This window comes from Monodon monoceros, unplaced genomic scaffold (genome assembly GCF_005190385.1).
Source record: "Monodon monoceros isolate NGI ecotype Baffin Bay Population unplaced genomic scaffold, NGI_Narwhal_1 Super_Scaffold_14, whole genome shotgun sequence".
Classification (NCBI taxonomy): Eukaryota; Metazoa; Chordata; class Mammalia; order Artiodactyla; family Monodontidae; genus Monodon; species Monodon monoceros.
Window position 1 is genome coordinate 6,939,777 of NW_021703770.1, and position 25,826 is coordinate 6,965,602.

A 25,826-nucleotide genomic window follows, 5' to 3' on the forward strand; every position below is an offset into this window, starting at 1 on the left:
CAAGCGACAATTTTAACTAGCCTTTAAGACTTCGCGCCGGCCTTTACTACCCCAGCAAGCCGTCCCTGACTGCCCTGACTGGGATGCAAAAGGCTTTTCACATGGTATTTTAGCTGTCTTTTCACTTAACCTCGCTTCAGCTAGACTGTGAGCTCCTTGAAAGTGGAGCTATGACTTTTGCTTCCCTAAGAATGTCACATGGTATTTGACACATAATTATATTTTGAAAGTTTGGATGGAATGGATGGATGGATGGATGGATGGAAGGATGGATGGGAGGACTGATGGAAGGAAGGACGGATGCTTGCATGGACAGATGCATGAATAGAAAGAAGGAAGGAAGGAAAGGAGGGAGGGAGGAAGGAAACAAGACATAACATGTTACTTCAGGAAAAAATCCGTAGAGAACTAGCTCTATTATAAGAATTTGCAGTGAACGAGTGACAGTGAATGGTGTTCAGAATGGAAATGGAAAATCCAGACAATTTCTCTGGGATTCTCCTTAATGGAACAACCTGGTATGAAGGTTGCCAGGAGGTAATTCTGAGGGGAAGCCACCTGGCTGGCAGTGAGGCAAGAGGGTGAACGTAACTGACCACGTGGGAGGTGCAAACAAAGCCTCCACCCCTTGCAGTAGGCACTGCCTAGATTAAGGCTGCTACGTCTGCCTGAGTCACGGGAGGTGGACATTCCCACCGGTCTCCCTGAGTCACTGTCCCCCTGGAGACCATCCAGATTGGCCCCCCAAGACGACACACAGAAACCCTGCCTTATCTCCACAGGACAATGCTCTGCTTGTAGCCTCACAGCTGTATTCCAGATGTGCTTCAGAAGGAAAAAGAGCCAGTAAGAATAGATACAAGAATCCGAGGGCGTGATTTCACCAAGAGCCCTTGTTGAGAAGGGAGACTTGTGAATCACCGGACAGAACAAAGAATTTGGAAACAGCAGGGCTGAGTTTAAATCTCACACGGACAATTAACAACAAAACAATGTGCTGAAGTTTCACTTTGTGTGAAGCAATGTGCTTTGTATCCATTATATTCAGCTATGCAAACCACAGTCCCCACGAAATAGGTACTACTGTCCCTGTTTTCCAGATTACGCCTAGTGAAGGTGGGCAGTGTCCCAAGAACCCACACTGAGAAGGTGCTGGAGCTAAGACTTGAACCCAGGTCTACCTGACTTCCAAGAGCAGTTTCCTCACACTCTTAACTGTATGCCCCCCAGCTGCTTCGTCCACCCCATGGCATTAAAAATACCTGACATCCTGGACCAGAGCAATGCAGAAATTCAATAGAGAATGGATGTTATCATTGATACTGGAGAAAATCCAGGGCTTTTGGTACAGCTTTTGTGAATTCCATTCTGGACCTTTCTAACCATTTGGAGTAAGGGGTGGGGCTGAATGGTGTGATCAACAATGCTCTGTAACTTGGTAAAAAGCTGCCGCAGTTGAAGAACAGAATGTAGGTTTGTGTAGAGCTAGGATGGGTAGACTACAGCCCTCAGGCCAAATTCAGCTCACCTTCCGTTTGGCAAGCAAAGTTTTATTAGGACACAGCCACGTTTCTCTCCCCACAATGGACGAGCTGAGTCCACGAGACAGAAACAGAATGGTCTGCAAAGGCTAAAAGACTTGCTTTGGCCCTTTATGGAAAAAGGTGGCCACTCCTGTTCTGCAGCAAGTGCAGCCCTGGCCAAACCTTTCATTCTCAGGCCCACCCTATAACTCCCACTCTCTCTGAAGCCCGGTCACCCCGAGGCCGGGTTCTGATTACCTGGGTCTCCACTGCTTGACACCCGTCAGGCAAGTCTGTCTGTGCTCCTGGCTCAGCTTCCCCTCCCACTTCCCAGCTGAGCCGCACTACCTGTCTTGGTAGACAGGAAATGGCCATGTAACCATCAACCGAGTTCCCTAGAGGGAACCGAGGACCAGATTCCCAGTCCACCCCCTTTATTTTACACACAGGAAATGGGGACCTGGCGCTTGACTGGTCCCTCTCTCCATCTCCTGCTGTCCCGCCTCTTGGCTCCAAGCTCCAGAGGGGGCACCCGAGGTGGGTGAGCCTCTTCAAGTGGGGCTCCCAGACCCCCTTATCAACACCTCCTGGGGTGATTATAAAAGCAGCCTCCTCCCAATACACGCATGCTTGTGCACAAAGACACACACACACACACACACACACACACACACACACACACACACAGTGAGCTTTTGGCAGCGGAGCCCAAGGCTCTTCACAGCAAGTCTGAGAACACAGTGGCAGGTGTTTCAATCACCTCCGTTGCTGTGACCCTGTTTCTCCCACCCTGGCAGGTGGCACCATCCACGCCTGCTTCTACTTCTTATCTTCTTTGTTTGGGCAGCTCTGTTGAGGTGGAAGGATCGTGAGCTCTGGTCCCAGAGGACCTGGGGTAACTCATCCACAGAGAACTGAGTCCCTCCTTTGAGTCAGCCCTGCTCTGGGCACTACAGACACATGACCTCATTTCATCTGAGCCTCAGCCTCTTCACCTGTCAAATGGGGAGATGACCTGCCACCGGGGGCGATAGTGAGAGTTAAGTATTTGTGAAGGTGCTTTGTAAACTGCAAAATCCTCTGTAAATATTAGCAAGAAGTGGTTGTGTCTCTGGTTTCTGTGTTAAGAGTTAGCTGCGTCTGAAATCCAATGTGGAGCTTAGAATTTGGCATGGATTTCATAAGAGGAAAGGCCTTATAGCTTTTGTGTTGCAACCAACATGAATAGTGGAAAAATAAATAACTGAGAAACATATTCTCTCTCTTCAGCTCAATAAAAGTGCCTCTGTCTCATGCCATGTGGGAGGATGACTTCTCACCATGAGGCCCTGGAAGTTTCAGTAGTGGATGGAACAATGGCCCCCAAAGAGGTCCATGTTCTAATCCCTGGAAACTGTAAATATGTTAGGTCACATGGCAAAGGGAAACTAAGGTTGCAGATGGAATTAAGGTCGCTGGTCAACTGACCTTAAAATAGGGAGAGTGTCCTGGATTACCCCGCTGTGTGCAATCATAAGGTCCTCAGGAGTGACAGACAGCGTGCAAGGGAGCTGTGACCACGGAAGAACGGCCCGAGAGCTACAACGCTGCCGGTTTTGAAGATGAAGAAAGGAAGCCACAAGCCAAGAAATGTGGGCAACATCTAGAAGCTGGAAAAATCAGGAAACTGATTCCCTCCCAGGGCCTCTGGTAGGAATGCAGCCCTCCTGACACCTTGATGTGAGCCCAGTGAGACCCTGTGTGAGAATTCAAGCCTACAGAACTATAGCACAATAAGTGGGTGTTGTTTTAAACCACGACATTTGTGGCGATTTGTTAGGGCAGCAAATCACACAGCTTCTATTCAGGGAACCGGCAGCTGCAGTCCAGTGAGAATGGCTTCCAAGGCTGCTGATGTGTCAGGCCAAGAACAGCCCAGTAAGCCTCCACCAGGAATCACTTCCCCTGAACCATCACGTCCTGGGATGATCGCTGACCATTTGGGGATGGCGGTGAGTGACGTGTTGCCATAACCAGACTGGGAAAAGTCATGGAGCACACGGGGTAGACATCGGCCTTCTCCACCAAGACAGTGTAGCCCAGGCCACAGGGTCCAAGCTCATCAAGGACTAAGAGGAAGGATAACCTCGAACATGGGGGCTCTTCCTCTGTCATGTTGCCTCTAGTTTCAGCTACTACCTGGTGGGTGATAACTATATGCCTGTGAGTATATTTGGACAATTGAAAAGCTTTCATTGAATAAATAAATGAATGAGTCTCCACTCTGTATGTCAGAATAACCTCTATCAGAGCTCTGTGGCCTTTCCCACAACCTCGCATGGCTCAGTGACAGCGGTCCAGGGAGAGAGGGGGAACCTACCACACCCCAGTGGGTCCTGACTGGCGTTGCTGGTGGCTGAGACTTGGTGGAATCCTTCCAAGCACCCAAACTGTGTCCTGGGAGAGGTGCCGAAGCGGTCCCCTTGGAGGAATTGGATGAATGTGTCTGCTGGGAACGTCTTGGAATTCAGATGAAGCTGGAATTTTCCACTTTGGATCAGATCTGCAAAGCGCCCAACGAGATCCTTGCCCACCAAGGCTTCCTCTGCAAGACACAAGATGAGGCAGGAGCGTCATTGCTCCTGCAAGGGTCAGGGAGGATCCAGGGACAGAGCCACCCAGCACATCCACAGCGAAAGGAGACATAGGCCTTTGCCAGTGTCTCATTTTACAGAGGGAGAAACTGAGACCCAGAGAAGGGGATTGGTTGACCCAAAGATACATAGAATCAGAAGCACAGCTAGGACTCCAAACCAGATCTCCAGCTCCTGTCATTTCTGTGGCAGCAATGTGACCCCCACTGGTATAGGATATCATGACTTCAGTCACTCGTCTAAGGTACACTATCCAGATACACGACTGTCCCAACCTTTGCCAAGCCACCATCCCTGAGCCTCAGTTTCCCCATCTGAAAAATGGGGCTAGGAATGCCCCTCTTGCAGTTGGTGAGGATTACAAGAGAGAACGTGATGGGGCCGATCAAAGGGAAGGCAGAGCCTCTGTCTCAGGTTCAGCTAAACGCTGAGAGGGCCTCTAGCTGTCGAACTCCAAGTGTTTCCTAGGAAGAAAGCAGATGGGTGAGCACTACATCTGGAGCTGGGGAGGGTCCCAGCATGCAACGAACATTCACGCCACAACGGCTACTGTAAAGGCAGTCCCAGGCCATGGATGCCAGGAATAAACATCTCATCCATTTGCAGCATACCCAAATTATGCCGGCTGTTTCCAGAGAAAAAAAAAGTGACCCTTAATTCATAACGCTACTGGGGGGAGATGGTAATTAGGGTCACAGGCACTGCAGAATGTCTGAGATACAGTCTGCCTCCTGGGTTACACTGTGGCGTTGTCTACAAGTTCCCCCTCATAGAACAGAGGTCAAGCTCCAGCCAGCCCCGACCCTCGGCATTTGGCCACCAGACAGTGGAAGAGGAAGTGGAGAAGCTTCCACCCTCTGGTCAGAAGCCCATGGGTTATGTCCCACCCTGGTTCAGAGTACAGATCATAAGATCCACTCTGCTTCTCCTTAGATCTTTCTACTCTCGATTCATCCATATCATTACCACTCCATTTTAAACAGTGTTAATAATGGGTTTAAACAGTGTCAGTGGTCTGAGACATTCTTGTTTGGAAGTAGGCAGGACATAAATTATAAACCAATGGAGATGCCCTCACCCCGCCCCACCCTCCCCTACTTCACACCTGTCTTCCTTCTCTGTGCCCAGAAAACGAAGATGAGAATTAGAAAACGTTCACAAAAGCGCAGTCGGGTGATATTATTTAGCTCTAGTCAGCTATGGACCAGAACTCTATTGCTCTTTATAAACTTCTCAGGAACTAGCCCCTCCCACTAGCCCCTCCAACTAGCCCCTTCCTCCCACGGGAACCCTCCCATTGTTCCCTCCCTGAGCCCCACAGGAAGGCGCTGGGGCCGCAGTGGCTCCATCTGATGGATAGGAGCATTGAGACCCAGCGAGTCTGTGCACCTTCACAGCAGCAGTGCAGGAAAACATACCAACGTCACGCAGATCCGGGAGAGAGGCGGGTGGGACATCCTCCAGCCGCAATTTCCACGTGACATTGGCTCCTAACCGCTCCCCACTCAGACACTCCACCTGCACCGTGAAGTCGTCGCAGACGGGGATGGAGACAGGGGTCCCAGCCGTCTTCACCTGCATGGAGACACGAGCTCAAGAACACAGAGCAGGGAGCCAGCGTTGCCGAGCCCGTGCCAGGCACTTAAACTGGCTTATGTTACTGTCAGAGGAGGTCGTGGAGAGGTTGTGACCTCCCTTTGACCCGGGAACTGGCCCCAGGCAATCGGAGCTCCTGAGCCCTCCCCTGTCCTCAGAAGGTCTGCTCTACACCCACCACCTGTCCCCAGTGGGAGCTGTTTGGGAGGACACAGCCTTGAGAGAGCTGGAAAATGAGGTTCCAGGTTCGGAGAGGTTGAATCACCTGCTCAGGTCACACAGCCTACAGACAGAGGTGTAAGCAGAGTAAAAGCCAATGTAAATAGGAAAAGACTTTGAAAGAGAATAGATACACATATATGTAAAAATAAAATAAAAACTACAAAGAAAACAAATATACTTAGAAAAAAATAAAGATTCTCAAAAAAATAAAATTAAAAGGGCACAGACACACACACACACACACACACACACACACACACACACACACACACACAAAAGAAAGCCTAAACACTCCGAATTCACGGGGCTGTACTTCATTGGAGAAACAACTTCTGTCGACTTGGCCAATGTCCTCACAACACCTACATCCAGCAGGACACGACCCTCCCTCCCGGGAAGCACCAGCTCCTCCATTGTGACCACATGGCCTGGCTTCTCCTCCCAACCTGAGCACGGCCCTCAGTGCCCCCTGACCGTCTGCAGGGCAGGGTGGGCGGATGGACGGTGGTGGTGCCTGGTTAGCCTGGGGACAGTGCCGGGCAGGGGCCGGGGTTCAACACAAGCCTCATTGGGCCCTCTTCCCATCGTGCTCTTTCAAAAGCAACATCCCAAGAGCTTCTATATCAAGCCCCAGGGGGTGTTAGTTTATCAGAAGCTTGGGCATCTAGAGGTGAATGAGAAGGTTCTGTGTAAGAGGAAGGGTCTGTGAAGGAAAGTGATATCTGTCCAACCCACGATCCAGAGTCGATCTGGGCCTTGGCTGTCAGCCTGCTGCACGAGAGACCTCGACCACCTCATTCAGGGTCCAGACGATGCCCTCTCAACACAGGCCCTGGGCTGCAGGAGGTCATTCAACATGAATGGCAGGTCAAACCACAGACTGGTACCAGGCACCTACTGTGTGCCGTGCACCGCATGACGCCCAGGGTGCAGGTGCACCAGTGGACGTGGGGTTCGTGCCGCTGTCACTGGAGGAGAACTGCTGTGTGCCAGGTACCTGGCATTCCCGGGAGGCAATGCACACACTTTTTGAACATCCTCCATTATTCAGGCCCTGCGTGGAGCGCTTTAAACATGTTAGCTAGTTTAGTCTCCAAAACAGGCCTGTGGAGTCAGAACTGTCATTACCCCACGTTACAGATTGAATTAGCTTCAGAGAGGCTGAGGGGCTGCGGAGCATCAGTATATTACTGATGAAAATCTGTCCTGGCCGCTGTAACTAGTGTCTGGCTTTGTTTATCTCTGACAATCCTCAGTGCCTAAAACCATGCTTGGCCTGTAACAGGCACCCAAACACTTGCTAAATGGAAGAATGAAGGAGGGAGAAAATGAGTGAAAGAATGAACAAATGTGGTGTAGTGAGAGTCTAGACTTACTCCGTGATGCGAAATCTCCGGCAACTTACTTACTCTCCATGGGCTTTAGTTAATTCACTTACCAATCAAGGGCTAATGATACCCACTGAGCAGGGCGCTGTAATCATTAGAGATAAGAAAAGTTGAACTTGCAGCCTGGCACCAGGGATACCGCCAGTGCTCACTAACCCTTAAATGTTGCTGATACTGCTGGCAAGTGCCTTTCTTTAGATAAAAGGGGGCAAGGTTTATTTCCCTTTGTTTTAAAATCAATACTCTTTGTATTTGGTTTTGTGAAAATGTGTGTTCTCCGAAATTCTTACCATGAGGTGCTAGAAATGAGTTGCTCTGATGAGACAGCAGCCTTTGAGCAGAACAAGGACTTATTTAACTGAGTGACTTTTAAAGACTCCCTCTGTGAACGCTTGGGACATCAAATCACCAAAGTCCTTGCCTATTACACAGCTAAAAACTCTTTGGTAACCATGTCTCTCCAGTTGGCATGTAACATTTTCCTTCCAAGGAGGATCCATGATGCCTCCTCACAGATTTAAGGACCGGCCCGGCATAGCAGCTCAGAGAGCGTGTCGCAGCACTGCAGCCTCCCTGCCCCATTCCCAGGCTCTTTCTTCATGGGTGGGGACAGTACCATATGGTGACCACAGCTCTGTCCTCACGTCAGCCGGCCTGGCTCTACCATTTCCCAGCTGTGACTCTGGCCAATTATTTTTACTCTCTAGTAATAACACGGTAACAGTAATAGGGCTCCAGTGAGGATCGCATTAACTAACCCATGCTAAGGGATGCACAGGGCCTGGCACAATCTAAGCACTCAGCACGCATTTGGTTTGCTATCTTTATGCAGAAAGAATGGCCAATGATGAGATGGATACCAGATCCGCCTCTGCCTCTATGTCATTAGCCTTGTCTGAGTTACTTTCTCATCCTGGGCCTCAGTTTGCCCATTGGTAAAAGGACCGTGGGTTGAACTGTAAGTTCATTTGAAATCTGAGGTTCTCTGCCCGGTGACCCTCAGCTCAGTCCAAGCCCCCCTTGTGGGGAAGGCCAGGCACATACCTGGATCTGACAGAAGCCGTGGGCTGTGAGCTCGTCTAATAGGAAATGCTGGAAAGCCGGCAGCAAGCCTGCGTGGTCGGCGTGGCACACCTTGCCTGGCGGGAGCTGGAGCTGGAGCTGCCCTTGGGTCCAGAGAGTCTGCCACAGCTGGGGCCCTGCAGACAAGCACCAGAGGTCAGCAGACAGGGGTGGAAGAGCTGTGGGATTCTTTTCTTTGCCCTGTTTGGTTTTTCCTCTGCAAAAATAACCCTTCTTCATTTAGCTTGGAGCCCACGAGCACTGCCATCTTGCTTGTCACCCTCTGAGTCTAACTACTTCCTAGCATGCCGGCTCGTCTCAAATTACTTCGCACCCTCACAGCAAACTCAGTCCTGCCTCAGCCTCTAAACCAGCCTGCTTTACATTTACATGGGACCTGGACATTCTTGTTGGAAAATCTTCCATACTACCTTGCACTCAAACAGGGCCACTGCAGCTGGTTTGGCCAGTTAAGAGTTTCACCACAGCCTATGTGAAAGGCTTTCTCTAAGGTTGTTCAGTGCACAACCTGCACAGTCGTACACAGCAGCCCTGCACTCCACTTTAGGAGCTCAGGACCTGTGCCTCTCTTCTCCCAAGTCCCTTGCTCAGTCGTGACCAGTCTGGTCTTAATTTCGGCTCAGGCCACTCTGTCATCATCCAGGGAAATAGGCCACGTATTTGTCCAAATCATATTTTGAAATTTTTCTGGATAGTATTCTCTCTTTCAGAATGCTTTACGGCAAATACTGTCCTTTGATGCTCTACCAGCCACCCAGAGCCTTGTGACAGTCAGTCCCAGGATCTGGGTCTCTCTCCTGAACGCCCTCCCGCTGCCCTGGGTGGACCCAGCACCGGTCCCCCGAGTCCGCCCCCGGCCTGGCTGTGAGTAACCACGGCCAGCCTTTGCCAGGACGGATGCAGTCAGAGCCTGATGTGGCCTCACAGCCATGTGCATGTGAAAGTGGGTTTGCTATGAGAACAGGAGGAAGGAGCTCTGCCCATATTTAAATACGGCCCAGACCCACAGTGATCAGAAAGGATGCCATACCCCGGAGCTCCAGATGGACCTGGGGGCAGGGCTGGCGTGGCAGTGTCACTGTCCCTCTCAGAAGCCGGACCAGCAGCTCTAAGCTTGCCAACACCATAGTAACCAATATGGCCAGTGGATCACCTGTATCTTGAATGCAGTCCTGTATCCAAGAGCCCAAAATGATGGCAGGTGTCTCAAGGGGCAGATTGCTCCAGAGAAGCCACAAATAGAGCTCCCCCCGCAGGGGTCTGGGAAGCACATCTGCTCCTTCTAGAAGAAAATGCTCCATTGGGCCTTCTCTCCTGCTCTGATGCCACCTGGCTTACGGTGGACACGCTACACTCCAGTGGGGAAGATGAAGGCCTCGGCCCCGAGCCCTGAGAGGGAGCGGGGCACCGGGCAGCCCTTCCTGGGGCCACTCACGCTGGCAGGCACGGGGCTGAGGGGGCTGCGACTCCCAGCGTCTCCTCTGCAGGCTACACAGCAGCGGCTCTGGCGGGAAGGCACTCCGGTAGCCCGGGCGGCACAGCAGCTGGCACCGCTGCACAGCAGCCCCTCCTGGGCCTGAGGCTGGCGCGCACAGGAGGGCCCCGCTGGCCACATCCGACACATTGAAGGGCAGTGGGCACTGCGGGCCTAGGAGAAGGACAGGGACAGCTGTGGGCACCTGCCCAGCGCCGGGGCTGAGCACTGACCCCCTCACTGCCACTCACTCGCACGGGGGCCCCCTGTCCTCCCTTCCCTCAGGCCAGCCTGGGCCTGCCCCCACCCTGCCCCGCCCTCCGCCTGGCCGAGCCCATCCTCTCTTGGTTTTATCACACGCCTGAGCAGGGCTGACTCTCGTTCCTCCACCACCAGCTCAGGCCCTCTCGAGCTTCTTCCCGTCTCTTCCATCTCTAAGTCCCATTCCCAGCCAGTCTCCTCCACCTCAAGGCCAACGGGTCCAGAGCTCAGTGTCTGCTGCCCACACCCGCTCTGGCTTCAGCACCCCAAGCTCAAGGCCTGGCACCTCCAGCCAGGAACATGGCAGCCAAGACGGTCCCACCTCCTCTGCCCATCAGCCGAGGCAGTGGCTCATGCCTCCTTGACTTCTCTTCATTCCCACCACACTTCCTTCATTTAGACATTCGTCATCTTCTTCCTGAACGGCTATCGAAGCTTCCTCGCCAGCTCTCCGCATTTGGGCCTCATCCCCTGCCCTTCTGCTCCCGTGTCCAATCCAGTCCCCACCGCCGGCAAAGAAACGGAGCTGGACTTGGCTCTCAAGACCCCCCGAGCGCCTGCTGACCCAACTCCCTCTCTCTGCTCTGGTCTCTCCCAGCCCCGTTTTGCCCCATAGTTGTCGTTCCCTGACCGTAGGCTGGTTGCACACCCCACGCCCTTCCCTCTGCCTGCTCATCTGCCTAGAAGTTTTCTTTTCAGGTCCTCAGTTATCAGCTCAACCCCTCAAACTGTCTAACCCTTCCATGGTTCTCCCAGGCCGACTTAGGCCTCCTTTCTCTAAGCTCTCAGGCCACTTGGAGTAGACCCCCCCCCACCCCCACCCCGCCGTGTTATCAATTATTCAAGACTCTATCTGCATTCTGGTCTCCCCACTGGATTGAGCTCCGAAAGAGGACCCCTTTCCTCTGTTCACCCAGGCCATGGCACAATGCTGACGCAGAACACAAGCTCCATGGGTATGTGTTAAATAAGTGGGTAACTAAGTAAATTAAAGGACTGACATACTCCATGTGACAATTTCACACCTGGCTAGAGGTTTAGTTCATCATCTGACTGAAGCATAGTCTTGCTGCCTGCATATGTCTGGCTTTAAAATCTGCAACCCACATGTGACCCAGGAGTATTTGGGGGCCTCAAAGATGGAGAATGACCCATTTTGATCTCCAGGGGGCAGCCTGGGTCTTCTATCTAATAAAGACAATGGCCTCTGGCCAAACTTTTGCAGTGTAATTTGAGGGCTTATTGAGTTGGCTCTTACCAAGTACCATGTATACGCTGGGGATGGGAAGAGTCAGCCTGTGGGCTATGGGGCCAGCCTGCAAGCTTTGAATCCTGGCTCAATCATTTACTAGTTGAGCCCCCTAGAGCAAGTTAATTACTGTCTCTGTGACTCCGTTTTCTTGTCCATCAAATGGTGAGGATAGCAATAGTGCCTATCACCTAGGGATGGTATGAATCAAAATGAATTAAGGCATGTAAAGAGCTCAGAGGAGTTACTGGCAGCTAATAAATGGTCATTAATGTTATTATTATTAACAATAACAACAAGCGTAATACATTATTGCCTGATTGGAAATTATACGATATGAACTCACCCTGTCAGAGCAATGAAATAGCATTTGATGCACCACAAGGGTAAACTTCTGAGAGAAATAATAGCTGATATTTACCACGAATTTTAGAGGTTGTTTAACTCTGTCATGATCAATACTTAACTGGACCTCACTCAAAACAGCCCTATGAAGCAGGGATCCCCGGCTTTATCATCTCCCTTTTACAGATGACGAAACTGAGGTTTGAGGATTTGGAGGGACAGAGCCAGGGCTTGAGTGCTCGTTCTTTGAACCGAAGCACTATCCCAGCAGGGAAAGACCCTTTAGTCTGGCGCTGCTGAGGGATGGAAGGGTGCTCTTCCCTGGGCTCCCCGGCTCCAGCATACCCTTTCCAGAGCCCGCAACACTCGGTGTTATAATGGCTCATGGACGTCTCCCAGGCCCCGGCCCTATTTCTGGCTTAGACAGCGGGCTCGCCAGGCTGGGGGAGGACTCCACCCCTCCGTGCTGAGCACGTGATTGTGCACAGCCCCATACGTCTCTGAGCCTCCGTGTCCGACCTCTAGGATGGCGATAAAGGTCCCTGGCACTTCCGACCACCAAGGCGGGCCAAGTACAGGAGGGAAGGTTTTGGGCACCTGGAAAGCCAGAGCACCGCTGAGTTGTGACCTCTCACGTGGGAGGGCGCCCGGGCCGCGGGCCGAGGACCTGCGAGGGGCTTCCCACACCAGCAGCCAGGCCCCCATTTGCAGCCAAGGCCACTGAGGCTGACGAGGCCAAGCTCCTCCTCACGCCAGGCAGAGCGGAACTGGAACCTGCATGCCCCCGCACCTCCAGCCCACGCTCTTTCCTCTGTCCTCCGAGGCTTCCTGCAACTACTCGGCCAGGCCCCTCTCAGGACACATGCAGGATCCCCAGCTGGACCCATATGTGGGCCCAGAACTGGCTCTCATCCTTCCCGCGGAACCCCAGGGAAAACCCCTCACCATCTGAACCTCCAGTACCACACCTCTATTTAAAAACCACTGTGCGGCCCTTGGTACGTGCCCGGGATACTGTTAAGAGCATCACCAATACCAACTCCTTCAATTCTCCCCACAAAGCTGAGGGGTAGGTCCCACTATCCTCATTTCCCAGATGCCAACGCTGAGGCACACTGAGGGTAAATATCTCGCCTGTGACCCGAGAGCTAGGACACAGCACAACCGGACCCCAGAATCTATGTTCTCCACGAGTGTGCCAGGTGTGTGTGCATGTGTGTGTGAAAAGCGAGGTGTCAGTGAGGGAATGTGCACATGTGAGCCCCTGGTGCACAGAGTAAACCTCAATAAATGCAGGTTCCCCTCCAGGCCCCCAGGATGGCTCTGTACCCTGGGGCTCTTCTGGTTCCCCTCCATGGCCTTTTTTGGGAGTGGGCCAGTGAGTGCTTTGACTTGGCTGGGAAGGCATCTCCTCCTGGGGTCTACGCGTCGTCTGAGACACAGACGTTCCTCTCGCCAGCGTCTCACCCTGCCCAGCCGACCTGCTTTCCCACGGCCTTCCTCCCCAGTTTCACTGAAATGCAGACTCCCTGGCTATGGTTTGACTCATCCAGCCTCCATGGTTGGGGAGGAGGGAAAAAAGAAGAAGTATGGAAACTGACGTGAACTGAACACCCACAGCAGGCCAGCATGGAGAGGGCACTCTACCTCCTTAATCTCACGCAGTCCTTCCAAAGGATAACTGCATCATTGCCATTTTAGAGGCTAGGAGAGCGAAGGCTCAAAGCAGCTGAGTGGCTTGCCTGGGACACGTGCTGGTGACTGGACTAGAAACCAGATCCTGCTTCCGGCCCCTCATACAGGAGCTCGTGCACACGGCGCATTTACTGCGTGCCAGGGCCGCCCAAGCATCTCCCAAGAACTGATTTCATCTTCACAGCATCTCTGTGAAGCAAGACTGTTGTCACCCTCATCCCACAGGTGAGGACCCCGAAGAAGCGGGACCTTAAATTTCTGCCCTAAGTCCTACAGCAGCAAGTGGGGAGCCAGGCCTGGCCCTGGAGGCTGCCCTCTGAGCCACCAGGTGAAGCTGTTTACAGAGACTATTTGAATTAATCTTAACGATGACTCTAAGAAATAGCTACAATTTCCCATGCCCATTTCACAGATTGGGAACCTGTGGTCCAGAGAGGTTAAGGGACTAGCCCAAGGTCACCCGCAAGGGAGGTGGCAGAGCTGACACTCAGGTCTGTCTGTCTGGCCCCTACATCTGAGCTTTCTCCACCACGCTCTGCAGTAGGTCAGCAGGAAGGGGCTTCGTTAGCGCTGGCTGTTCCATTTGCCAGAGGTGTGGCTTTCAACATGTTAAAGAGCTTCTGTGAGTCCCAGTTTTGCCATCTGTATAATGGGGAGTAGGACTGTTCTATTTACCTGCATCGCTGGGAGGCAAAAATGGGATAAGTAATGTGAAAAGCACATTTTAACAGGTAAATCCCTGCACAGGTAAGTTATTATCGTGGAATCCTGCAAGGCCAAGCCGCATGGAGTCTTCTCAGGCCTCAGAAGAGCTGTGCTTCCGGACCTGTTCCTGCAGGAGACACATTAGGCTGTTTCCTGGGTCCCAAACAGTGCAGACCACTCTTAGATGCCCTGCAAGTTCAACCCTAAGGCTGCCACATCACTTCTCTCGGCAGCATCTGGCAGGCAGCTCTGCTCATAAATACCCATCAACCACCTACTATGTTCCCTGCATGATGGCACCTGCTGAGGCCCTTGAAGCAGGCCCCGTACAGAGAGGGGGAGTTGGGGGCTTGGGAGAAAAGGCGTGTGGTGAGAGCCGTGGGCACACGCCACAGGTTAGGGTCAGGTGAGGAAATGGACAGAAGGGGACAGAGCCCCACAAAGAGAGCAGATGACTCTTCCTTCCCACCCTTCCTTTGAAGAGACCCCCTGTCTCTTTACAATATAAATATAAATTTACAAATATAAAAATTCTCTTTACGCATAGAAATCACTGGACCTAATTAAATGTGTCCGCAGTTCCAAAATGTTGCTTATAGACTGCAAAAGTTAAAAATAAGGCAACGAAACAATAAGGACAGCAAAAGAAAGGCAATTGCAATAAAATTAGTATTTAGTACAATATCCCTCAACCCTGCCAGACCCAACATCCCAATTTGTAATAAATATTTTGCAATGTCTTCATTTACTGTTCTGAAACGAAAGTCACAGATAATGTAACCTACCTGTGCCCATAAATTTTAGCGTGACTGCAATGTCCTGTGACTTGAGTATATAGGAGGAATGAAAGGTAAGTAACTGATAATTAAATAATATATTTTAATAAGTAATAATGTATTTCAATAGTATAATATATATTCATAAGAGATATGTTTCAATATCTGATATCCAAATGATTTTTAAACTAGAAATAAAAATAAACAGATCGACACCTCCACAGACTCCTAAAGCTCCCTGGCTGGGATGGACCCACCCACACTGAGATCCTGCTGTGTGTTACCCTCCTCCCCACTCGAGGATGGGGAGACCAAGACCCGGCACCCCTCAGCAGGCCTGAGCTTTGTGAGGCACCGGCTCAGGAGGTCCCCGCACGGGCTCTCCTTGGTTTGAGCCCCAGGGCTGGGCATTGGTACGAAGTAGACGCAGTTTCAGCATCACGGGAATCAACTGCGACCACATCCCTCTTGCGGTTCCCTTGTCTCCCTTCCTGTCCCCACTGTCCTGGCACCTTTGGAGTCCCCCCAACCCCAGCCGGGACAAAGGAAGAGATGAGCAGGACCCCACCAGCCCAGGGAGCCCCTCTGCAGCATCACCACTTACTCTCACAGGCCGGCTGGCTCCCAGCCACGCGGGTCCCAGGCACCTCCTCTCCGCTGCCCAGGACACACCAGCAGCTGCCCTGGGACGGGTCGCATTGCACTGGGGAGAAGCCTCCATCCTCCGCCGTGCAGGCTGGGGTGTAGCCAGGGCTGGCTCTCCTGGAGGGAACTCCACTCTGGAGTACTTCACAGAGGCTCGGGCCTTGATGCAAAGACAAGCCCCATGGGCCCTTTGTCCGTGAAGCTGCCATAGCCCTTGTCACCACCCACCACCGACTGCCACCTGCCTGCAGGGCCCCAGGGTCTGGGGTGCCTCCCAACTGGGGTGTTGAACTAGGACAGGGCAAAGCCTGGGCCTCGCTCAAGTCTGTACTCCCCTATCTGCTCCATACACACACACACACACACACACACACACACACACACACACACACGTGAGCAACCACAGTTCAGATGATAAGGGCAACAACAGGAGATGTGCAGGGCAGTTTAGGAGTCCGTAGGAAGGTAGTGAACTCCGCCATGGAAGGGGGAGGCCCGCAAAGGCTTCCTGGAGGGACCTGTGGGTGGGCTGAGTAAGATTTAGCCAGCTGGTAGGGGGAGGGGTGGGAGGTTTGCAGAGGCTGAACCAGAACACATTAAGGCCCCCGGGGGAAGAGAGTGTCTGCCTGCTTGAAACGTCTGACTACAGTCTATTAGACCTGGATCTTGATGCTGAGATGGAGAAACAAGAGAAGCAAAAGAAGCTACAGGAACCACACACACAGGGGCCCATGAGCCACAGCAAAGAGGTTGGCCCTAAGGACCATGGGGAGTGTCGATGGGTTCCAGGCAGAGGAGGGACATAAACACGTCTGCACTTTAGGGACATCGTCTTGACCTCACCGTGGAAACCAGACGGCAGAGCCAGGCTGGAGCCTGTGATGGCATCCGTGCTGCACAGCTGGTCCCCCATGAAAGCACCAGTGCCCACTTTAATAGGGACCAGCGCTGGTTTGCGCCTCTAGTTACGAAGCGCAGCCCCAATCCCTGCTGTGTGTATTTCTCCCAAGAACCCACTGAAGTGGAGGAATATTGTCCCTATTTCATAGGTGAGAAAACTGAGGCACAGTGAGGTTAGAGGCTTGCGCAGCTCTGGAAGTGGCCGAGCTGGGACGCGAAGCCCCAGCTCTTGGGGCTCCATACCCGGTGCTCATGGGTGGGGTAGGGGGTAACGGGGGAGGAGCCATACTCACACTGGGCACTGCCGTTTGTGCCAGGCGGTGTGCCCTCTCCTGAGGCCGGGTCCACACACCAGGTGCTGGCCTCTGACACCTGCAGCCTGGCAAACTCTCCTGTCTGAAACAAAGCCGAGGTCGTGTCACCAAGGGCAGGTGATTTTGTAGCTGATAGGTCGGTAGCCAGATGTCAAGAATGTTCCTTCAGAACCACTGGGGATGGCTTCTCCAAATGGAAGGGGTGGGGGGAGGTGCTGTCCTCTTCCAGACCCTTTACACACATTATTTGAGTTGGTGATTTTAACAACCCCATGAGAACAAGAACCACAGTTAACCCATTTTAGGGCAGGTGAAACTGAGGCTCACTCAGAGAGGGAAAGTGACAGAACAACATCCCATAGGTTGGGGAGTGGCAGACCCTGGCTGGGCCTAAACCCATCCAGCCCCAAAGCCCAGCCACTCTCTTGAAATAATGCCTCCCATTCCAGAAATGATTTTCAGCAAGCATCCCTCGGAGAAAGGGAGTCTGTAACACCTGTAACAGGTGTTAAAGAAAAGGTAAAAGGCAGCCACCCAAACCCTGACCGAGGCCCCTGTCTCCTCGGCCTGCCCCAGGGCCAGCTGGGGGATGCTGGGAACGCTCCTTCGATTCACTAGGGAGAGTTTCCTCATCTAAAAAAGAAGGAGGTGGGACTAGATGGACCCTTGAGCACGTTCCTTCTCAGAACCCTTGATGGAAGAAAACATCATCTCTCCTGAGCGTGTGTAACAGCAGGTGTCGGGAGAGGGCAGCTCCCCCAAGCTTCCTGGCCGTCACTGGAGGTTTCCTTGGCTTTTCTTGGGCACTTGTTCGTTTATACTCTGCTGTGCCATGTTCACAGACAAGAAATGACGATCATAACAACACCCGACATTTACAGAGAACATGACCAGGAGGCCCCCCCCCGGGGGTGTCATTCAGTCCCTGGGAGGTAGAGAGCCCACTCTCCTCATTCTACTCAGAGAGGCCCAGAGAAATCAGGTGATGACGGCTTTTTAGCTACACAGGTAAGAGTCAAAGCCAAGCAAAGGTTTGAGAAAATATGGGATAAAGGCTTAAAATGGAGAACACTTTAGCCATTAACATGACTTTTCTTCGGGAGTTGGGTCCAAGGTATAGCCATCCAGTTTGGGCAGTGGACGTCTTGGGTCCTGTTTCCTGGCACCTGGGTGCTCCAGGAGACAGGCTGGAAAACCAAACGATCAGAGGTTCTCTGGGACCTGCTCTGAACCCCTTTTCCCTCCATCAGAGCTGTGGTTTCTGCCTCTCCTCCTCCATGGGTGAACTTGCCACCCCGGATGATGGAGCAGACTCTCATTCCAGTGGTAGGGGGCTGTGAGCCAAAATAAAAGATTAAATTTCTCTATAAAACTCCATCATAATTGGGGTCCATGTTTACAGCACCAAACAATAATAATAATGAGGAATAATAATAAGGAAACTTTTGCTCAGTAATTTGCAGTTCCACTAACCTCTACACTGCTGATTTCATCTGATTTTCTTGGAGCCTCTTGGAGCCTAGCAGAGTGGGTGGCGGAGTTCCTATCACCCCTACTTCAGGGAAAGGGGCCTGAGGCACAGAGATTTCCATCATTTGGCACCTAAGTGGTTGATTCCAGCAAGAAGCTTTTCTCTAAGAGCTTTCACATCAGTCACTGCACTAAATCATGACAACCATCCACGGAGCTGTGGAGGGAAATATATTTCGTCCCCCATTTATGTTGAGAAGCTAAAATGTGATGAGCATGGTGATGTGGCAAATGGCCTCAGAAACTATATATGTGTAGATTATTTTTCAAAGAGTTCTCATTAAAGATATTTCCTTAGGGCCTCAAAACAATCCTAGCGCTAGGGAAGATTAAAATGTGGCCTGATCTTAGGATAAAACAAAGTACAGAGAAGCACAGAGAAGGTAAGTAAATTACCCAAGTTCACACAGCTAGGGTCAGCCAGGGCTGGGACAAAAACCCAGGTCTAGAACTCCTGTGAGTTTTCAGCTAAAACAAATTTATTGAAAACTAGAAAAATTACCATCCAGGAAGTTCTAGCTTCCCTCTCAAACCTTCCTGGGCCTTCAGAGGCTTACCTCTAAGCAGGTTGGGATGAACAGGTCTTTTGGAGATGGGTTTCCTTGGGAACCAGCCTGTTTCCAACTGGAAAGCAACGCCCTGGCTCGAGACTTCTCACAGCTGGTGGGGCCTGGCGGGGAGAGAGAGGACCTCTTAACAGACTGGCCATGGGTGCCAAGGAAGGGTGGGGAACCCAGGTTGGCCCGAGTGTCAGAGCCGTGCATCTGGGTGGATGGAGGTGCCTTATACATAGAGCTGGAACCTCAGAGAAGAAGCAGGCTGAGATTCTGGGACAAAGACCCACATGGGACGTATCATCTCTGAGGTGTAATGTGAGCGCTTGATTGCACGGCTCTGAACTCAGGAGAGAGGCTGGACTATAGACCAGATGCGAGGTGGCTGCTGAAAGTACAGAAGTGGCAGAAACTGCCCAGGGAGCAGGTGCAGCGGGGAGACCTGGGGCTCCCTCTCCCCCCGCAGCTGCCTCTCTCCACCTGGGAAACAAGGAGCACCAATTAGGAAGGGCCAAGCTCAGGGAGAGTCTTCCAGGCCTGGGGACTAGAGGAGGTGTGGTCTGGTTGCCCTCAGGGGCTCGTCTGAGGGCTGGCCCACGGAGCCTCCCCAGGCTGGGAGTGGAAACCACCCACCAGAGCACCCACCGCCCGGGTCAGGGGGGCTTCTCTTACACTGCAGGATCTGAGGGGAGCGGGCAGCCAGCGAGGTAGGGACGTACTCTCCCTTCCCGTCCACACACCAGCAGTGCCCTGGAAAAGAGCCACAGCCAGAGTTCAGGAAGCGCCCTGAGGGACCTGCCCCGAGTGTCCCGCAATACACACTACTATATATAAAACAGATGACGAATAAGGACCTACTGTACAGCACAGGGAACTCTACTCAATACTCTGTAATGGCCTATAGGGGAAAAGAATCTAAAAAAGAGTGGCTATATGTATATGCATAACTGATTCACTTTGCTGTACACCTGAAACTAACACAACACTGTAAATCAGCTGCACTCCAATAAAAATCTTTTAAAAATTTTAAAAACCTTTCCTTATTTGCATGCATAGCAGTGCCAATAAGGTCCCTCTCCCATCCTCCCATCTGTCTGCCCTCCCCAACATTGTCCACAATCACAGGCCTTAACACCCAGAAACCTCAGCAACCACTCACGTGACCTTTGGGCTGGTAGAAGGCCACTGCTCCCATTGTACAGATGGGACAACCAGAGGCCAGAGAAACTAAAGGACTTGCCCCCAGCCGCCAAACAGGGGCCTAGGGTCCAGTTCACTTGCCCCCAGAGCCGGGCTCTTTCCTCTAAGTGGCGTCACTTGGCCTCCCCAGGGCACCCGCCCCCCTCACCAGTTGCGGCGTGGCACTGCACGGGCTCCCAACTTCCGAATGCGTCACACTGGGGCACGTAGGTGCTGGACCGCAAAGGGGTGGATGCCCGTGGGGATCTGCCCAGGTGGACACGGAGTCTCTGGTAGAAGTCAAAGGCTGGAGTCAGGAGAGAGGAGCAGAGATGTGAGTGCCTGACTGGCAAAGCCCGGGCTGCGTAGGCTCCATCCTGAGAACAGCCACACAGACCCTGTTTCAACATAGGCAGCCTTTTTATTTATATGACAAACACTTTCACCCAAAATAGGCTCACTGAGCAGTGGGTAGGCACTCACCAGATTGCCCATGAAAAATAAAAATGTAAAAAAACATAAAACTAAAATGTTAGCTGATGGGAATTCCCCCCACTGCAGGCTGCACGGATTTGATCCCTGGTGGGGGAACTAAGATCCCACAAGCTGCAAGGCGCGGCCAAAAAAAAGAAAAAGAAAAGAAAAGTGTCGGCTGAAGTTTGAAGAAATGGAATCACTGTTCCTCCTTCTTCAGGAATTCTCATTTAGAGCTGATCAGGTCGACACAGTGTCTTCAGGCACATGAGATAGCAGTGATCACTGATGATACTTATCACACGTTGACTGTGTGCCACGCACAGCTGCGTAGCAGCTCCCTTTCCTCCTGCGCCCACCCCTCCCCCTCACGAGGACCTGGGACACTGCTACCAGGTTCTGATGGTCAAAGACACTTTGTGGCCCTCAATCTTTTTCTGCGCTGGGCCTTCGATCCCTGTACTCTACAGGACATGGAGGTTTGCACACCAAGAGCTTCCTCTCCTCTGCAACAGTAGACGTGCCTCTTCTCATTTGCAGGGATGCCAAGGAAAGTGACCAACCCTGGTCCTTCTCTATAGACACTTCCTTTTTTCCCAGTGATGTCAGACATGCAAAATCAGAGCCAGTGGCTTGGTGGAGGGCAACTTCCTTAGCCTGACTTCTGAGGAATATGCCATCATACCATTCAGCGAATAAATCCCTATGGTGCCAACCGTTCTCTCTTCCCTTCCTCTAAATTTCCCTCTCTAACCAATGTGGTCACAACTCAAGGGGCATCAGTCCCTCCCCCTCTCTTTGATTACATCATACCCTGCCCATGCACAAAATTTTTAAAAACTGGTTTCCTGCCCAAAGCAGAATCTCCAAGTCTCTAAGGAACAGAGAAAGAAAGTACCTGGGCGTGAGGGGAGGGAAGGAAGGAGAAGAGAAAAAAAGAGGAGGAAAGAATGAAGGGTGGTTAAGCAACATCCTCCAGGTTCCCACTATGTGTTGAGTGCTGCTCTAGGCCCAGGATATAAAGAATAAGGCGGGTGCCTTGTCCTCCCAAAGCAACGGCTGGTGAGCGAGAGAAGCAGGAAACAAAGATGGCTCTTGGGAGACTCTCACATGTGGTTAAGGAAATAAAGACATGCGAAACCCAATGTCAAGGTGGCGGCAGACATGCCAGGAACACGAAAGCAGGGAGGCTCCAGCCCCTGGGCGTGGGCGCTCGTCATCTCAGTACAGATGTGAGGGGAACACTGCTTTGCTGTTTTGTGGCCCAAGCCCAGAGAACCCCTGACAGGGAATCAGCTAAGCTGACAAGGGGCTGGGAACTCGGGTCTGCTTGGAGATGGACGAATCGGTCCTCCCTGCCAAGTTGGTGCAGGGTCAGCGAGAGGACTGCAGGGACATGGGACCCTGCTGCCAGAGTAGGCTGCAGGTGCTGGAGGATGAGACGGGGCTCTGGGATGAGACCAATCTAGGCTCCGAGCCTGGCCATACCAGGCAGCAGGGGCATGGGACGGAGGCCCGGGGGCCAAACCACCAGCATCGCATCCAGGCTCTGCTAGTTATTAATTAGGTGAACTTGGGCGTGCGACTTAACCTCTGTTTCCACATTTGAAAAGGATCAAAGATGGGGATTACAGCATCATTCTCATGGGGCTGTTGGAGGATCAAATGCAAAGATGCGGTAATCTGCTTAGCACAGAAGTGCCTGGCCAGAGGTACATTTCAATTAGTTGAAACGTTGAGCTGTGATTAGGCCAGAGCAGTGTCAGTCCTCTGAGCATACTTCTGTTATATGCAGGTACTAAGTTGTGCTTTTTGGAATTACTACCTGGATTAGATTCGCTCACATGAGGAAGGTGCCTAAACCCAGAAGTTCGTCAGTTAGGAGGGTTCCTCTCCTTTCCTCCTTGGAGGGGTGTTCCTGAATCCTTGGAAATGGGGGGAAGCCTCAGAACAGGCCATGAGGGGAATGGGAGCATTTGGGGCTCACATATTTGAACCTTCTAACCAGAATGCTTGGCTTCCTGGTGGGCGGCAGGCACCATCTGCCATACAAAATGTGAAGCCCTGCCCCCAAGGGGCTCTGCTGGAGGATCGGGGGACATCTTGGAGAGGTGTGCAAAATTCCAGCTTTGGCTGGGATCACAAAAAGCCTTTGTCTTTTCCGGAATCCATGGGCCCAGGGAAACCACAGTCCTGAAGATGACTGAAGAGGAACTAATTCAAGCTCTTGCTTCCCCCAAAGAAGGAACAAGAAACCAGAAGCACGGGGCACTCACTGGACAGAGCTGCCAATCGAATGGCATAATCACTCCCGCTCAGAAACTTCTCCAAGAAAGTCTCCCGGGGCGGGGAGAGGCGAGGAAGGGCCAGCTCCTCGTCCGTCAGCCGGATTCCTTTGGCCGCTAGGAAACTCTCTCCCAGAGGGAACCGAGAACTGTTGGAATCCATGACGATCTCTTCTGCTTCCTTAATGAACTGCAGGACACGAAGCTTCACTGCCTCACAAGAGCCAGGACCTAGGGGAGTAAAGACATCACAGACGGATTCATCCACCTCGTGTTGCTCCCTTTGACCCCTTTGAAGTATTGTGAGCATGTAGACACACACTCACACACACACTCTCTCACACACACACACACACACACACTCACACACACATTTCTGCCTCAGCTGTTTCCTTCACCTCAGCTCTTTCCACAACCCGAAATGTTCTTCCTGTTTTGTCTCCACAATTGCATTCACTCAACATTTATGGAGTATCTATTTTGTAAGAAGATTAGTAGTAGTTAATGTTTACTTCATGCCAGGCATTGTACTATGAACATTTACACAAACAATTTAATTTAATTTATTAAACAGCCCAATATGATGTTATTATTATGTGTGTGCTTCAGATGACAAACTGAGTCATGGTGAAGTCATTTAACTTTAAACAAGCTCCTAGCTGGCAAATAGTTGCTTCAGAATTCCAGTCTAGTCAGTATGACTCTAGAACCAGTGATGTTGACCAGCTGCCTCAAATGGAAGGATGGACAGATGGATGGATTGATGGATAACAGATGGATAAATGCGGGAATGGACGGATGGGTGGATGAGTGGATGGATGGATGGATGTATAGACCATAGATGGGGGAACGGATGGATAAATGGGGGAATGGACGAATGGATGGATGAGTGGATGGGTAGATGGATATCAAAAGTTGAAAGAAGGCATTGTAATTTAGTAAAGAGTTATTCTTGTGAAAAGGAAAGAGCATGACTCTCAGAGACCTCTGGGTTCAAATGTCAGCATGATCTCTTATCAGCTGCGTAATAATGTACTTAACTTTTCTGAGCTTCAGTCTTGTGATCTGTGAAATGGGGATAATCAGGGAATCTACGCCATAGGGTTTTTGTAATTATTCTATGAGTGTGGCAGCTGAAGTCGTTGGCACATGTCTGGTACATGTTGTCCTTGAAATTGTTACTACTATAAAAAGCCACCGAGCTTTATTTATTTCAATCAATCACACTGAATTCAACAGTGAATGTGTTCAGTAGATTCTTTTGAGAGCACAGGATTACCAGAAATTCTTGACATCTAGGATTTGAAGACATTGATTTCTGTGGATGTTCTTGATCAAAAAATCTATTCTCTCAATCCCACGGATTTGGAATCCCTGAAGCAAAAGTTCACATTCAAAACTCTATGCTTACTGCTCATGTCTTTCAGAATAGAATGAAGATTCCATAACCGGACACTTAAGACCTTTGAAAATCTGGCCCCAATTTACCTTTAGTCTCTCCTTCTATAATTCCCTCCTAAGTACCCTGCCCCCCTTCCTACCACCTTTCTCCACCCATCCCCAACAAAGCAGACCCTTTCACAGTCTCCCTGACCCGGCACATCTATTTCCTCTGTCAGGAAGGGCTGGGCAAACATCCCTCACGATCCAGAAGCTCATGCCATGCAAATCTTTCCCCAACTCCCCATTCGGTGAGTAGCCCCATTCTCTGGGCATCCTCCATCGTGTCTTCTGTGTTCACACTTCTGTTCTATCATTTCAGTTTATTACCCGATGACAAGTCAGTTTCCCACACTAGGCTCTGAGCCCCTGGAGGACAGACACCATAACTTTCTCATGATTGTTTCCCCATCACATGGCACAGTGCACATAGTAGGTGGTCCATAAATGCATATGAAGTGAAGAAAGCAAACTGCAAACAGGCCAGAGATGGCAATATGGACAGGACCTGACATCATACCCCTAAAGGCAGGAGCCATCATCCCTGCATGTGTGTAGGAAGTTACTGGTCACCTCCTTACTTACTGTCAGTTGTATTAATCCAGTTAGTTGAGGACTTTCTATGTACTGGACCTGGCACTTCCCATCTATTATCTGCTATAATTCTCACACCGACACTTTTGAAGTAGTTATCTGTCATAACCCAGATTTTACAGATGAAACTAAGACTAAGACGGACGACCTTTCTCTAGCTCACAGAGTAGGAGGTAACAGAACCCGGATTCAAGATGCCTAGGGCTCTGTCTTCTAGGTCCATCCTTCTCAAACTTTAGGGAGCATTAGATCCACCTGGGGGTCTTGCAGAAATGCAGATTTTGATTAAGCAGGTGGGGTCCGAGATTCTGAATTTCTGACAAGTTCCCAAAGTGGTGCTGATGCTGCTCGAGTCTGATGCTTTGAGCATCAGGGCTCTGAACCAATGGCCACCAAGCCCTTCTGATAACACACCCCTATCAACGAAAGAGTTTGAACATGCACCCCCAAACATGTGCATTTCTTTATTTACAAAGCATATGTATGTACCGGTATAAGAAGGTGCTGGGTACGGTTTTCTCAGCTGTTTCAGCTGTCAACAATTAATGGCAAAAACAAAAACAGAAATGTAAAAGGAAGAGATAAAATGCTAAGTATAAATGGAAGTTCTAATACTTTCTTCCCAGTGGATTATTCTATAAACCCGGGTGGCCTACTCTACACAGCCTCACTTTACTCAGTGAAAGAGGTGGTATATTCTAAGTTCAGCTCCAACGCTTTGGTGAATAAGGTCTCAAAGTGAATAAGACTAGCTACTGAATTTACTAGGTGCTTTTGGTATCAGCAACTCAGGCCCCAAAAATTAGATCCAAAGAGGACCAAATTCAGCCTTAAATCATCTAAAAATACAGGAATGTCCCCGTGTAGGAGACCTGACCATTGGTCCAGAGAATCTCAAAAAATAAATGAGACTTCTTATATAACAGTCATGCTGACATCTGTGTGTTGACTTTGAAGGTCA

General features: G+C 51.1%; 1 protein-coding gene across 1 annotated transcript in view; it reads right to left on the bottom strand.

Moving 5' to 3' along the window:
• Nucleotides 1–25,826, bottom strand: part of TG (thyroglobulin) — a 242,803-nt gene that overhangs the window by 196,258 nt on the left and 20,719 nt on the right. Inside the window, exons 11-20 of the mRNA XM_029222959.1 lie at nucleotides 22,823–23,062; nucleotides 20,242–20,379; nucleotides 19,566–19,643; nucleotides 18,897–19,009; nucleotides 16,789–16,891; nucleotides 15,555–15,755; nucleotides 9,881–10,093; nucleotides 8,407–8,561; nucleotides 5,575–5,731; nucleotides 3,883–4,107 (exon numbers count right to left, since the gene is read on the bottom strand). Coding sequence (XP_029078792.1) covers nucleotides 3,883–4,107; nucleotides 5,575–5,731; nucleotides 8,407–8,561; nucleotides 9,881–10,093; nucleotides 15,555–15,755; nucleotides 16,789–16,891; nucleotides 18,897–19,009; nucleotides 19,566–19,643; nucleotides 20,242–20,379; nucleotides 22,823–23,062 — 1,623 coding nt within the window. The remainder of the gene's footprint in view (nucleotides 1–3,882; nucleotides 4,108–5,574; nucleotides 5,732–8,406; nucleotides 8,562–9,880; nucleotides 10,094–15,554; nucleotides 15,756–16,788; nucleotides 16,892–18,896; nucleotides 19,010–19,565; nucleotides 19,644–20,241; nucleotides 20,380–22,822; nucleotides 23,063–25,826) is intronic.